Source organism: Cryptotermes secundus, unplaced genomic scaffold (assembly GCF_002891405.2).
Source record: "Cryptotermes secundus unplaced genomic scaffold, Csec_1.0 scaffold108, whole genome shotgun sequence".
Classification (NCBI taxonomy): Eukaryota; Metazoa; Arthropoda; class Insecta; order Blattodea; family Kalotermitidae; genus Cryptotermes; species Cryptotermes secundus.
This window is the reverse complement of record NW_019719358.1, coordinates 1,044,149-1,058,348: the sequence shown is the minus strand read 5'-3', so window position 1 is coordinate 1,058,348 and position 14,200 is coordinate 1,044,149. Positions and strand designations below refer to the sequence as shown.

The 14,200-nt window shown below is 43.1% G+C and overlaps 1 protein-coding gene across 1 annotated transcript in view; it reads left to right on the top strand.

Annotated features, from left to right (window-relative positions):
• The window catches only part of LOC111864460 (lipase 3), an 88,090-nt gene extending 74,417 nt beyond the window's left edge, over window positions 1-13,673 (top strand). Inside the window, exons 7-9 of the mRNA XM_033751513.1 lie at window positions 266-350; window positions 2,792-2,934; window positions 12,929-13,673. Of these exons, the coding sequence (XP_033607404.1) occupies window positions 266-350; window positions 2,792-2,934; window positions 12,929-13,087 (387 nt within the window). The 3' untranslated portion in view covers window positions 13,088-13,673. The remainder of the gene's footprint in view (window positions 1-265; window positions 351-2,791; window positions 2,935-12,928) is intronic.
• Window positions 13,674-14,200: the final 527 nt, after the last annotated feature.

The window sequence follows — 14,200 nt, the reverse complement described above, 5'->3', positions numbered from 1 at the left end:
ATACTTCAGTATTTAAGTGTATGTACAGTAGACGGTAAGATAAAAGGTTCTGAACTGCATGGTACCCGAGTTGAATCTACTCTTAATTATAAAGATAAAAAATGCAAATGAAATATTTTAAAGGTTTTGTGCAACGAAAAGTTCATCGCTGATGGACACGCAGGGCAGGACATCACGGATCTCGTGCTCATTTATACGCGTGGCTGGGAGAACAGCACGAAGCGGCACTGAATGCACTCACGTGAGCTTGATCTCTCATTTGCAGACTCTCCTGCCGGTACTGTTTGGGCACTACCCGACGCAGACGTCCACCAGAACACTGTCGCACTTTCTCCAAGGAATGAACACAGGTATGTAGCAGCAAAATTCTGACGCTGGCTTAACCTCGGTGAGCACAGCCATAACTGTCCTATTTCTATTGCAAGTTCGGAAAATTATGAGTTTATTCGAATACGTTCATTATATCTGACGACAAGGTTCTTCCCTGTTTGCCTCTTGGAACGAAATTTCGTATAACGTATTGCGGTTTTATATTTTCAATTAGTTTTTAAAACACTGATGTGGGGATCCGTTGCGCTGATCACGTGACACCTCTACACGCAGAAGTTGGCACTAAATTCTCCGACAAGCGGCGGTCGCTCGGTAGGTATAGTTCGCTTGCAGACTACAGGCCACGGATAGTCTTGAAAGCTCTTTATCATTTTGTATTTTTGAGTACTCGACAGATTATACGAGTGTGAGATTCTTTACTGAAATGGATTAAAGTGTCCCATTATTGTTCCGGTTTTGATGTCCGAATTTTGTTTGGGTTATATGATTGGGGTTCGGTTACTGGGTTGGTATTTTTAAATCTGGGGAATACGAATTTTTTTATATTTATTTTATGATTACAATTCCTTCTGACTTCTCTAGAAACGAAGCTTAGTACAATATCACCTGTCTCTAAGCACCATTCTACAAAACGTGCTGAGGAATGGAGCTGAAGCCCCATACATTCTCATTTTCGGCGCTATACGGATGTACATGTTGTTCTTCACCCTCTGCCCACATTAACTCCGGGAAATAGACCCGGGTGTCCAGTGGACGGGAGACTGGATGACACTCAAAGCCAATCTGGGTGCGGTGCCCTCGTGAGAATCGAACCTGAATTAACGAACACTGATTTAAAGGAACATGAACATTCCTGGTGAATATAACAGGCTACTGTTAATTATGTGGGATTAATTAATTTTAATTTGTTTTAAATTCGCTTAGTGGGGGGGGGTGGAGTCCAGCTGGGTCCACTCGGCACATCGGCCACTGATTGGCCTATTGTAGCCTGCCCCGGGTGTTTACGATGATGGAGAATTTAGTGGAATGAAGATTGGCAGGGGAAACCGAAGTACTCGGAGAAACCCCGCCCCAGAGCCACTTTGTCCACCACAAATCCCACTTCACCAGAATCAGGATCGAACCGGTGCCGCCGCGGTGGGAAGCCAGCGACTAACCGTTTGAGCTATGGCTACTGTTAATTATGTGGAATAGGCCTACAGCATGTTTCCATTGTAACTGCTTGGATGGAAGTGCGGTTTGAATGCCACTTCCGGCAGGGTGAATGACGAGTGGCCGACGTCATGATCACTAGAACCATCCAGTGTATGAGATGTAATGGATGATGCTAGGGAAATTTCAAGTGACAAATAAAACCACTACAGAGGCTGGAACATTTCAAAAGCTTTGTAAGCCACTTACAAAAATTCTTTCCGCGTTACTTCATCTCTCTGTGTTACATATATTCTGCGTATAACTTTGCTACAATTAATTTGAACCTTTATTTAGAAAAATCTAAGCCTCTACTTTTTAATCAGTAGTAACAGGCGTAAATACTCAATAGGGTAAATTATAAATAGTATATACAAGATCATATGTAAGTCTATATATTTACTAATCTAATAATTGAGGCACTATGCTATAATCCAGCAGATCTCGGGTTAGAATCCCGATGAGGTCACTAGAGTTTTCAATTGACCTAATCCTTCCAGCCGCATTACACCCCTGGTGTCGGCTCAGCCTCTAACAGAAATGAGTACCAGGAATCTTTCTGGAGGGTAAAGGGCGGCCGGCGCTTAAGGATGACAATCTCACCGCCAGGGAGCCTCGACGTCTCACATGCCTATGGGCCTCTACGGTCTGTTACAGGGATAAAAAAGGTAAAGCTATCCTTGTAACAGGCAATGAAATATGCAGACGAGAACCAGATTACAAGTTTCAAGTTCGCTCTACGTGTATTTCTGAAACGCGTGAGTGTTAAAAAGTTTATGGAGTTACCAGGAATGCACTGGGGCAACAGCAGAGGGCATTTATAGCATCTGTCGTAATCCAGTTAAGTTTCATTTGTTACTTGTTACATCACAGGCTTGTCGGCTTTACTAACAGTCTGTATCTCAGCGGCACGACTAGACGAAAGGAGCTTTGCGCTCTCCCGCCTGAACGGTTCAGCTATGAAACTGAAAGACGATCGCAATGGAGTTTCTTCTTGATCTTATTATAAATGGAGAAGTTCCAGAACTTTTACCAAGAGCATTCAGGCTAGAGAATTTTTATAAAATTTTCATCATCAAACATAAAACCCGCTGTATATGTAGTCTATTGATATCAAATATTGAATTTGGTTATCTTGAACCATTAACAGTGGGGGTTATTTTGTTTTGAGAACATATGTTTGCAGTAAACATCTTGGGCTCATTTTAACCGAGCCTCACCTTTTATTTCTAACTTCTCACCCATAAGTAATTCGTAACGTTCGTTTCAGGAAAGTTTTCGAAGTACGACTATGGACCAGAATACAATATGGTCCACTACAACCAGTCAGAGCCATCGGACTATATTGTCAACAGGATCAGTTCTCCCGTGGCGATATTTTGTGGAGACAGCGATCCATTTACAGATCCACAGGTAAACTTTACCTATTTATTTATGATTTATATTGCCACGTGTACGTGGATGTTTTGTGACTACAGACGGGTTTTGGACCGGATGATTGGATCTGTTAACAACTTATACACACCACTCGGAAGGAGAGGCAATTAGAGCGCTATCGCTGATCTACACACTTTACAGTTCACCGTTACACAGGCTATGGTTCTCAGTCTTCACGAGCCGTATCCTGGCAACGGATTTATAAGTCCCACTGTTAACTATAATACACATAAAGCCTTCAAATCACGCGCAAACTTTCAAATATCAACTGATCTCGCTGACATCTCTTCTCACTTATCTTCGACTGCCGTCTCCAGAGACTCCATTAATTCTTTTTCAGCCGGCCTTGGATCCACGTTATATAGCCACGGAGCATATCCAGCAGAAAACGCCGTTACCATCGTCAGAGCCCAACACTAATTCCATTGTTGATTACGTATTCATTGGCGTGGGAGACTGTTTACTGAGTTGTTGTCTAGTAATGAACGTCTACTCTGGCTCCGTTATTCCGACTTTCAGGGGTCATGTCACAATATAATGACGCTGTCAGTAGCTGAGAACTTAATGTCGAAAGGAAAGCTGGTAAGTAAGTAATGAACTGAAGAAAATGCCGAAGTAATTTAGTTATAATTAGGGTTACCACAGCGGCACTTAGGCCTACTCAAAGGGACAGAGGGGAAAATACGAAAGACCTTACTCAGATTAGTTGAAATACGGGCCGAGATTTTAACCCGAGAGGTCCCAAATAGAAAGTAGAGTTTCAACCAAGTCGTACTCGATATTCGAGAAACTGAAATTCTCTAATTAATCTATAGGAGAAAATGTTTTCATTTCATCATCATTTATTTAAATCAATGCAACTCAAATCTTTGTGATCATCATCCCTGAAAAAAAAATCTGTATTCCATGCAAAAATAACATCGAAAACGCTGATATTAATTTTAAAGTGTACACGAATAATGGCCACCTATATATGCCTGTCATGTACGAACTTATTTTTGGTAGCTTTAGAATAAAAATAACGCCCAGAGAGAAGTATTTTCAATGGGAATGATGAAAAGTACGAATGAGGATTTGGTTACCCTAACGCTTGCTTTCGTGCCCCAATGGGTACCTGTACCGCTGTTTTATAAACTCTGCTTTAGGTACTATTAAAGTGAAAGTCACATAGCTACACAATAAAACGTTATGAAGAAGCAGAGATACTCGTAAATGATTCACTGGGAACAGAATGCTCCTCAAATATGAATGGCATTGAAAACAGAGAAGGAAACAACTGACGAATCGGTAACAAATCATATTAATTCTGTAAAGAGCATTTTCCAAAGTAGCTTAAATTATTTGAAGTACAGAATATGACAATTATTATTGTACATGTGTCCTCAAAAACTTCCTTGAAATGCACCCAGTGCTGTAAAGGTAAAGGAAAAGCTGTCCCTGTGCTTAATTAAGTACCTAGTCGTGAATACTTGGGGGGGGGGTGGAGGTATGACTTCACCATTCTCAACCTCGGCAATAAACGGAGGTCAGCGTATAACCGCACACTNCACAGTGTCCATTAAAGAATATTAAAAGGTTTGGACGGTTACAAGCGTTGGCTGCTTTATCCACGGAACCCACTGACCGGGAAGTAGGGTGGGCCCCAGATGCGATATGGCACTGTAGGGTAGAGAAAAATCTCCGGGAATCGAACCCCAAGCCGTCCAGATCATAGGCCGTCGCTATACCGACTGAGCTAGCCCGGCTCTCATCTCCAGTCCTACTGAGCTAAGCTATCCCTGTATAACAGGCCGTGGAGGACCATAGGGTTGTGAGATGTTGAGGTTCCCACATTTTCTCTACAAAATCGGCTCACAGATGGCGGTAACGTTATCAGCCTTACGAGCCGGCCGCCCTTTACACCCTAGGTAGATCCTTGGTACTCATTTCTGTTAGAGGCTGAGTCGACATCAGGGCCATAGTGCGGCTGGAAGGATTAGGTAATCTGGAAAAAATGCAATGACCTCATTTGGATTCGAACCCGCGCCCTTCCGCTTTGTAGTATAATACGTCAACCAACTGTGCTACCGAGTGCCCTACATCTCCAGCCTTATAATTTTTTTTTCATTGGCGCTACAGCCCTCATTTGGGCCTAGGCATACCTCCTTGAAACTCTCTGTTTCACAGCTTTATACTTTACATAACCATAATTACACCCAACAGTGTCTTCGTTCGCCTTGTAGAAGTAAGAACATTTACCTGAACTGAAAGTGCAGGAAAGCATCTCTCATACGAGTACGTACATAGTTACAGGAGAGAGAATATTATGTTCTCAGGAAAGTGGCTATGAAAAGTTTAATATTTTGGCATATATCGTCGTCTAGTCCGGTGAAATTCAACAGATGTTTCGGTAGAACATACATCCTCCATCTTCAGGGTCAAAGAGTAAGTCAAACAAGAGCCAGGATAAAGCAGACAGGCTCCGCTTGCTGCCTGTTTCATGCTGGGTGACTTTCAACTGACTGCTCGGTGTTATATACCAGGAGACAGAACTCTTCATACCCAAGGCTGTGAGAATCTGGGATCCCTTTCTACGTGTATATCTATTTTACGCTTCACCTCTTTCGCGTCCTGCTGTTGCTTCTGAGCCATTCTGCATATATACGCTACTCCTGTTCTATACGAGCAGTCACTCAGATAGACAAGAAATTCCGGGCCTTCCGCGCCGTGTATAGAAAACCTGTCACCGGACACTAGGTCGATCGAAATTAGTCACATTCTCACATCCACTGCAACAGTTCACTCTATTTTATGCTTGGTCTCCTGAATAGAATATTGCGTTCAGGTATATTGACCAGAACTGCGTATGTAGTTCTCATCTATTCCATGCGTGCTACGTCTCCGCCCATCCCACCCTCTTGGTTTGACCAAAACAAAAACAAACTGCGTGGTCTGTAGTCCGCAAGCGAACCATACCGACCGAGCGACCGCCGCTTGTCGGCGAAGTTAGTGCCAACTTTAGTGGATAGAGGAAGTCACATGGTCAGCGCAACGAATCCCCACGGCCGTTAATTCGATTCTCTAGACCTGAGCCGCTATTTCCTTAAAATAGCTCCTCAATTATCCTCACGAGGCTGAGTGGACACCGTTCCAGACCCACTACTTCTCAGAAAATCTGATAGCGCCGGGAATCGAACCCGGGACCTCTGGATCTGTAGCCAGGAACTCTGACCACTAGACCACAGAGGCGATCCTTGGTTTGATCATACTAATACACGTACTATTTGGTGAAGGCTGAAAATAGTAATGCCGCGACATAGCTCAAGCGGTTAGTTGCTGGCTTCCCACAGCGGTGGCCCGGGTTCGATCCCGGGTCTGGTCAAGTAGGATTTGTGGTGGACAAAGTGGAGCTGGGGCAGGTTTTCTCCGAGTACTTCGGTTTCCACTGCCAATCTTCATTCCACCAACTGCTCCACAATCAACTCACCTATCATCTGGGACTGGTACAATAGGCCAGAAGTGGCCGCAGAACAAGGGACTTAGTCTCACCCCACTAGCAATAAAAAAATAGTAATGCTCCTTATCGTGCAATTTTCTCCACCTTCCTATTACATCTCCCACTGAAGCCGAAATACTCTCAACATCCTCAATTTATTTCCTGCACTCATGGCGAATTATCACGCTTCAAGCCATTATAAACACTACTGTTTCAGTAAAGGGTAGAGGTCAAGTTGACCCCTGTGTTTAAATAAACACCAAACATGAAGACGTATGGGCGACAGGAGGCGTAACTTCACGCATTCCAAAACTTGGCAGTATATGGACGTTAGCTGTTAGCTTCACGCCCCGGCCGCTTCACCTCACCCATTCAATAGGAGGCTGGGTAGGCCCCAGAATCTGTCTGGATACGGAAGTGAAGATAGAAATCTCTTCCCCGCTGGGAATCGGGCACATATTCCCCTGTGGTCCAGCCCGTAGAGTTGGTGCTATTCCGTGTTATGTGCCCCTGCTCACCATTAATTCAGTACAGTTCCCCCCCCCCTTGGCACTACAGCCCTAATGGGCCTAGGCCTACCTCCATGAACTTCTGCGTTCACTTCGGTTTTTTTTCTAGATCTTACACAAACGTAGGACTCCTTGGGTGGGTGATCAGCTCGTCGCAAGGCCTCTACCTGTACACAAACACTGAAAAACGCACACACACACAAACTAAACATCCATGCCCTGAGTGGGATTCGAACCCACGATCCCGGTTTCCAAGCGAGCGCAGACAGTAGATGCCTTAGACCGCTGGGCTACCGTGACCGGCTCAGTACAGTTTACCTTAATAAAAAGCCGGACGAAGAATGGATTCTCTAGTTCCTATTCAAAAACTGCTGTGCTTGAACTGCATATGACACGTAACAAACCCCTGACACACAGTCAGGAGAATCATATGGTATAATACAGTAGAATTTCTTATACTAAATCAACAATTAATTTTCGCACGAGTTGCTTCAAAATGGCCAGTCCTCATTACAGGCAGAGCCGTAGTGGTTAGACCGACCAAGTGAGTATATGTCAAGAGGCCTTACCACTAATACGAACACTGTTCTAAATACCAGAGTGAATTACAAGGGTTGCTTGGAATCCGGCGGAAGTAATTCATGCAGAAAACAACATAGCTTTGCCCGAATGCGGCCAACTTCATATATGTACACACGTACACACAGGTAATAGATCTTCTCTAAGCGTCAGTTGCATTATGCGTGTGTGTTCTGCGTGCGAATTGTAATCTCTGGGAGATTTCAAATTTATAACCTAAAATTTGGCCTCCAAAACAGAAGTACTGGCTACTTAATTCATGCTGTTTATGTGGTCAGGTTGTAAAGTAAGTCACAATAAATGCGGACCAAAATGAGATATAACTCCCATACATACGTGTAATAAAGTTCACCTCCCTCACAAAGTATACAGAGATTATAATTTTTCACATTCTCACTGCACTCGCCCTTTAATTAAATTTGAAATCGAATGTCGTGGTTCAGTGAATGGTACTTCTGCTTCGTATTCAGGAGGTCCCGCGTTCAAATCTCGGCCAGAAGGCCTACTTGAGAGCTTTGTGTTTTCCTTAATTCTTTTAGAAAAATTCGGGGATTATACCACAAACTAGGCTACACCCGCTTCCTTCCACATTCCCTCTAATTCATTTCTCCTCATTCGACGCCATATATATATATATATATATAATGTGAGCTACTGAAAACAAGCGTCGCAAATCTGTTGCTAGACTTTCAACCCAAAGACTTCCACACCCGTCAAAGTAACTCAAGTAAGGGGAGGCACAATAGATCACTGTGGTCGCGGTGCAAGGGCCAAGAAGGCCCACCCCTTATACATTCATTCATTCATTCATTCATTCAACTCAAGTCAAGTGAAAGTGGAGCCTCTCAACAGCCGTCAGTGTAACTAAAATCATAAAAATGAGGGGACACTCAACAGCCGTCAAAGTAACTCAAATTACGCGAATGATGAGACACTCAACAGCCGTCAAAGTAACTCAAATCACAAAAATGAGGGGACACTCAACAGCCATCAAAGTAATTCAAATCACGAGAATAAGGAGATACTCAACAGCCGTCATAGTAACTCGAATCACAAAAATGAGGGGACACTCAACAGCCGTCAAAGTAACTCAAATCACAAAAATGAGGGGACACTCAACAGCCGTCAAAGTAACTCAAATCAGAAAAATGAGGGGACACTCAACAGCCGTCAAAGTAACTCAAATCACGAGAATAAGGAGACACTCAACAGCCGTCAAAGTAACTCAAATCATGAGAAGGCGGAGACTCTCAACAGCCGTCAAAGTAACTCAAATCACAAAAATGAGAGGGCATTCAACAGCCGTCAAAGTAACTCAAATCACGAGAATGAGGAGATACTCAACAGCCGTCAAAGTAACTCAAATCATGAGAAGGCGGAGACTCTCAACAGCCGTCAAAGTAACTCAAATCACAAAAATGAGAGGGCATTCAACAGCCGTCAAAGTAACTCAAATCACGAGAATGAGGAGATACTCAACAGCCGTCAAAGTAACTCAAATCATGAGAATGTGGAGGCTCAACAGCCGTCAAAGTAACTTAAGTCATGAGAATGTGGAGGCTCAACAGCCGTCAAAGTAACTTAAGACACGAGAATGTGGAGACTCAACAGCCGTCCAGTAATGTCAATCGGTTATATAACACGGCAAGATCACCTCCACCAGTACACTTTTAAGAATGTCCATGCGTAAAGGATTATCCCTTTCACTGAATAAATATCTCACTTTTGTAGCGCTGGATGTTTATATGTAACCCTACTGTACAGATGGAAACATTATTTCATGTGGAAGCTACAATTTCAGTGAACCAGAACATGCTTTGTTTTACTGCTTATAAATTACTAACCGACGAAAATACAAAGCATCTCATCATACAAAATGTTCCTCTAGTTTTCAAAATATAACAGGCAGAACTTAAATTATGCAACATCAAATATTAGAAGCAGATTAATCTGCTGAAAGTGAGTAACCGTGGAGCAATCTTTGATCATGTCACCAAAATTGCAGTCAGTCATCCATGACACGAGACAAGCTCTAGAACTTTAAAATTAACAATTCTACAATAAAGTTTCTAGCATGTGACAGTTCAATTACCACACATTACATCGCATATGGTATCATAAGGTTAAAGTTTCAGCCAGTCACATAACCATCCATCTGTACATAATGTAACAACGTTGTGCTTCAAGGGTCCTCCAGACAGCAAGCCACAGTTCAAACGCTCTCTCTATGGACTGGAATATCATTCATTAATCCACATCGATGCATACACGATTAGGAGAAGCAAACCATTTTTCATCATTTCTTTTTATTAGCCACGTGTTCACTCCCTACTGGGTAGGACCTTTGTCCTCTCTTGCCCAATCACTCTTTCATCTCCCACTCACCACCCATGGCCAGCTCTACATAAGGGCTTCAAAATCCCACTTCAGAGGATAATAGTCCTGAAGATGGAAGCTGAAATTGCTGCCGGAACGTTGTTAAGACCTTCGACGCGGCGTTTTTCCACTTTGTTCTATTTATACCCTTCTCCCTATAACCCTTCTTATTTTGAAAAAATAAAAAGAGGTTTATGGGACCACCTCGCTGTGTATCTCCTCCCCAAATCCTGAAAGCCGAAATACTGGAGCCCTGTTTTCATGTGTCCTCCTTACTGTTGCTAGGCAACGGTGTTTTTATGCAGTTCATGTCGTATCTAAGTAAAGTAGACGATTGGTTTTAGCAGCAGTTTCCTTATTTTGAAAAAATGAAAAGGAACTTCACTTATTATTTTATTTTATTTTCCTCTTCCACGCCTTCCTTCTTCCTACAATTCTTAGGTTTTCCTCACTTACGGGCAACGTCCTTTTGCTGGATAATTGGTCCCTTGTGGTTCGTTTATAGCACCGGCCCCTCTCCTCCCTTTCCTATTTCCGTGCCTCTGAAGATGGAGGCAGCAGATTCCTCCGAAACGTTGATATCTAACTACCAAACTACAAGGCGCCTGAAGCCACAATATCTTCAACTTATAAACCGCAAGTGTTGAAGCTTCTGGTGCTAACGCCTGCAATTTGACAAGATACTGAGCGTCTTCGTCCATCTCGTGCCATCACAAACTGTTCCTCACAGGACCTGCCGTTTCCTCAGTTTTCGAAGTAGCCGATTTCCTAAAGGGCTCCTAAATAGAATTCTACATTTACTCCACACCTCCGACATTCAATTAATATATCTAGCCTATCATTACATAGAAATCATTACCTAACAATATCTGATGACTTCTACATATCACAAAGTTCCGGGGTATGTGATACCTTCAATTGTCTAGTGTTGTTTCCTTCTCAGATTGAGATGTGTTGTGAGCACTTTCTGATACACCCGTAACTTATGTTGGTCCCTTAATGAAACAAAACAAATGGGAAAACTGCAGTGTGTATTGACCTCTAAAGTTTTATGAACCAAATGGGTTGCGAAGAGAAATGTCTCCATAAACTTAATATATTTGGTTATTCTTCTTTCATATGCTTATCAGCCACAATAAGAGCTCAAGATGGGTTTCTTTTGCTCATTTGGGTTCCTTGTCTTCTTTATAAAAGAGAGATGAAGTGACGGGAGGTAGGAGAAAACTACATAATGAGGAACTTCATAGCTTGTATTCTTCTCCAAGTTATAATTAGAATGATGATATCAAGGCGGATGAAATGGGCGTGGCATGTAGCACGAATGGCGAAGAAGAGGAATGCATATAGGATATTGGTGGGAAAACCAGTAGGAAAGAGACCACTAGGAAGACCAAAACGTAGGTGAGTGGACAATATTAAAATGAATCTGTGAGACAGGATGAGATGGTATGGATTGAATTGATCTGGCTCAGGATAGGGACCAGTGGAGGGCTCTTGTGAACACGGCACTGAACCTTCTGGTTCCATAAAATGCTGGGAAGTTCTTGAGTAGCTGCGTAATTGGCGGTTTCTCAAGAGGGGCTCACCTCCATAAGTTGGTGAGTGTCATGTTTATAAAGGCCAATGATATAGAACACTTTTCAAAGAGCCACACTCCCAAATCACATTTCTTTGCGGGCCGCGCAGCGTCGGTTTTATAAAAAAAAATAGCAGAATCTGTATTGGTTATTACTATCAGCAGCACTGGAACTGCTTTTGTGAAGAAAACAGAATGCAACTTTTGAAATACTTATTCTATAAAGATTGTATTAGAAAAATTAGAAATTAATTTAAATAAAAGTTTAAGTAAATAAAAAACAGAATGGTTATAAGTAAATATATTGTACATACCAACTGATTAATATGAGGGCCGCACCATAGCTCAAGTGGTTAGTCGCTGGCTTCCCACCGCGGCGGCCCGGGTTCGATCCCGGGTCTGGTCAAGTGGGATTTGTGGTGGACAAAGTGTCGCTGGGGCGGGTTTTCTCAGAGTACTTCGGTTACCCCTACCAATCTTCATTCCACCAAATTCTCCATTATCATAATCACCGGGGAAGACTACAACAGGCCAATCAGTGGCCGCCGTGCCGAGTGGACCCAGTTGGACTCCACCCTCCACTAAGCGAATTAAAAAAAATTATTAATATGAGAGATGAGTCTGCTTTGCCTAACATTACTGTTAAGGATAATAATAATAATAATAATAATAATCGGTAATCAGAAACACAGAGAATCCTTCGCGCCACAAAAACTTATTTTGTTGGATAACATATCATATAATATACACCCCACCCCACCCCACCCCACCCGTGTTTGCCAGGGGATGGAGCCTGTTTAGGCCAGAGCTTGGTGCATCCGTGACATTGCACAATTCGGATTAACGGCCCCGTACCGAATTTCCGCTATGAAACACGGCCACCACTCACTACAAGCGAAATTCACACTACTAGCAATGCAGAAAGAAATGACTCTGCTAATTCGGTCGGCTTTATACAAAACTAAAACCGAGCATAAAATATTTTTGGAGAAAATATATCGTCACTTCTACCGCCATGCGAGATACTGCCAGTTCTTCCGGGCAGTCCGCAACTTCCATGTTCCTTCTTTTCGTGGCTTATTTAATGATGTTTCCAGCATCGAAACTATATTGTGTCGAATGGTAGGATGACAGACGGATTGGAAGGGATCTGAAAGGAATCGCCTTGACCAATCGATGTATTATCACAGCATTTGCCTGGAGCTGCCTGACTAAAACCACCAGAAATCTCAGTCAAGATGACCGCTGTTCGAGCCGAGATTCAAACGGAGTACCTACCGCATGCAAGTCTACACCACACTTTTCTGTACGCCTTTCCTACCCTACATTTCCCGACCACAAAGAACAGCACAGCTACGGAAGCGTCACCGCCCCTTCGACCTTACTTAACGGGAACACTATCAAGCATTGTTTCGAGAGCCACAACAGAAGTGATGAATGTTTTTGTTGTCGCAGGATGTGTCCTGGCTGGCGGATCAGTTTCGCAACCTCATCGGCAACTTCTTGGTTCCTTCTGCATCCTTCAGCCATCTCAGTTTTCTGTGGGCTACCAACGTAGATCGAATTCTCTACGACCCGATGATTAGTCTGCTCGACCGGTACAAACAACAATGACACCCAGCAGCGTCAATGCACCGATGTTGCCTCATCTGCTATCCACACAAGGGAAATTTGGAGCCAGCGAACAGACCTTCGTTTTCGAAACTACAACTATGGCAGTTAAAGACAAAAACACATCGGTGGTACATTTTAGTATCAAAATTAATTTCTTAATTTAGGGGACAAACATTCTAAAGTCAGTGGTGGGAACCTGAGTAAGTAGCTGACATTTAAATGGTACACAATACATCCTATAGTCATGTTTTAATTAATGTGTTTTTTCTCAGTATTAATAGCTTGGTTTGAAATACCTGGAGACAGCGGCATCTCCTATAGCACAGAAGCTGGCAAGCATATGAAGTTCTGCTGAATTCTAATAATGCTAAACTTAACTGACGAAGTTTGTTACCAAAGCTTTCACCGCCTCCTGCGTATCTCGCTGATCTCCAAGTATTTCGCGACTTGGCTCCTTTGTTATCAATCTCAATTCATCGTCTACACCGTAGCCCGTCGCTATACCGACTGAGCTATCCCAGTCCCATGATTTCTGATTGCATTAATTTATTTAACAAATCAGTGGCAAAACTGCGGAAAAAATCAGTCCGGGACATATTTTTTTTTTATTGTTAGTGGAGTGGGACTAAGTTCCTTGTACTGCGGCCACTTCTGGCCTATTGTACCAGCCCCAGATGATAGGTGAGGGTGATTGTGGAGCAACTGGTGGAATGAAGATTGGCAGGGGAAACCGAAGTACTCGGAGAAAACCTGCCCCAGCGCCACTTTGTCCACCACAAATCCCACTTGACCAGACCCGGGATCGAACCCAGGCCGCCGCGGTGGGAAGCCAGCGACTAACCGCTTGAGCTATGGCGCCGCAAGTCCTGGACATAAGTCTCGTTTCGGAGACCGTCCCCGAAAATCGGGGGCAAAGAAAGGAGAAGAGGAAATACTATGTAGGAGTACAATTCCAAATTGTCCTGAAGAAGTATGAGTAACTTTTATTTATTAAAGGACAGGTTACACGTGATGGTCATGGCTGGAACTCCACTCTCACACGTAAAACAGCATTAATATATTAAATATATGAAAAATGATACTTAAGCATTTTTGTCTGGGGCTATACCTTGT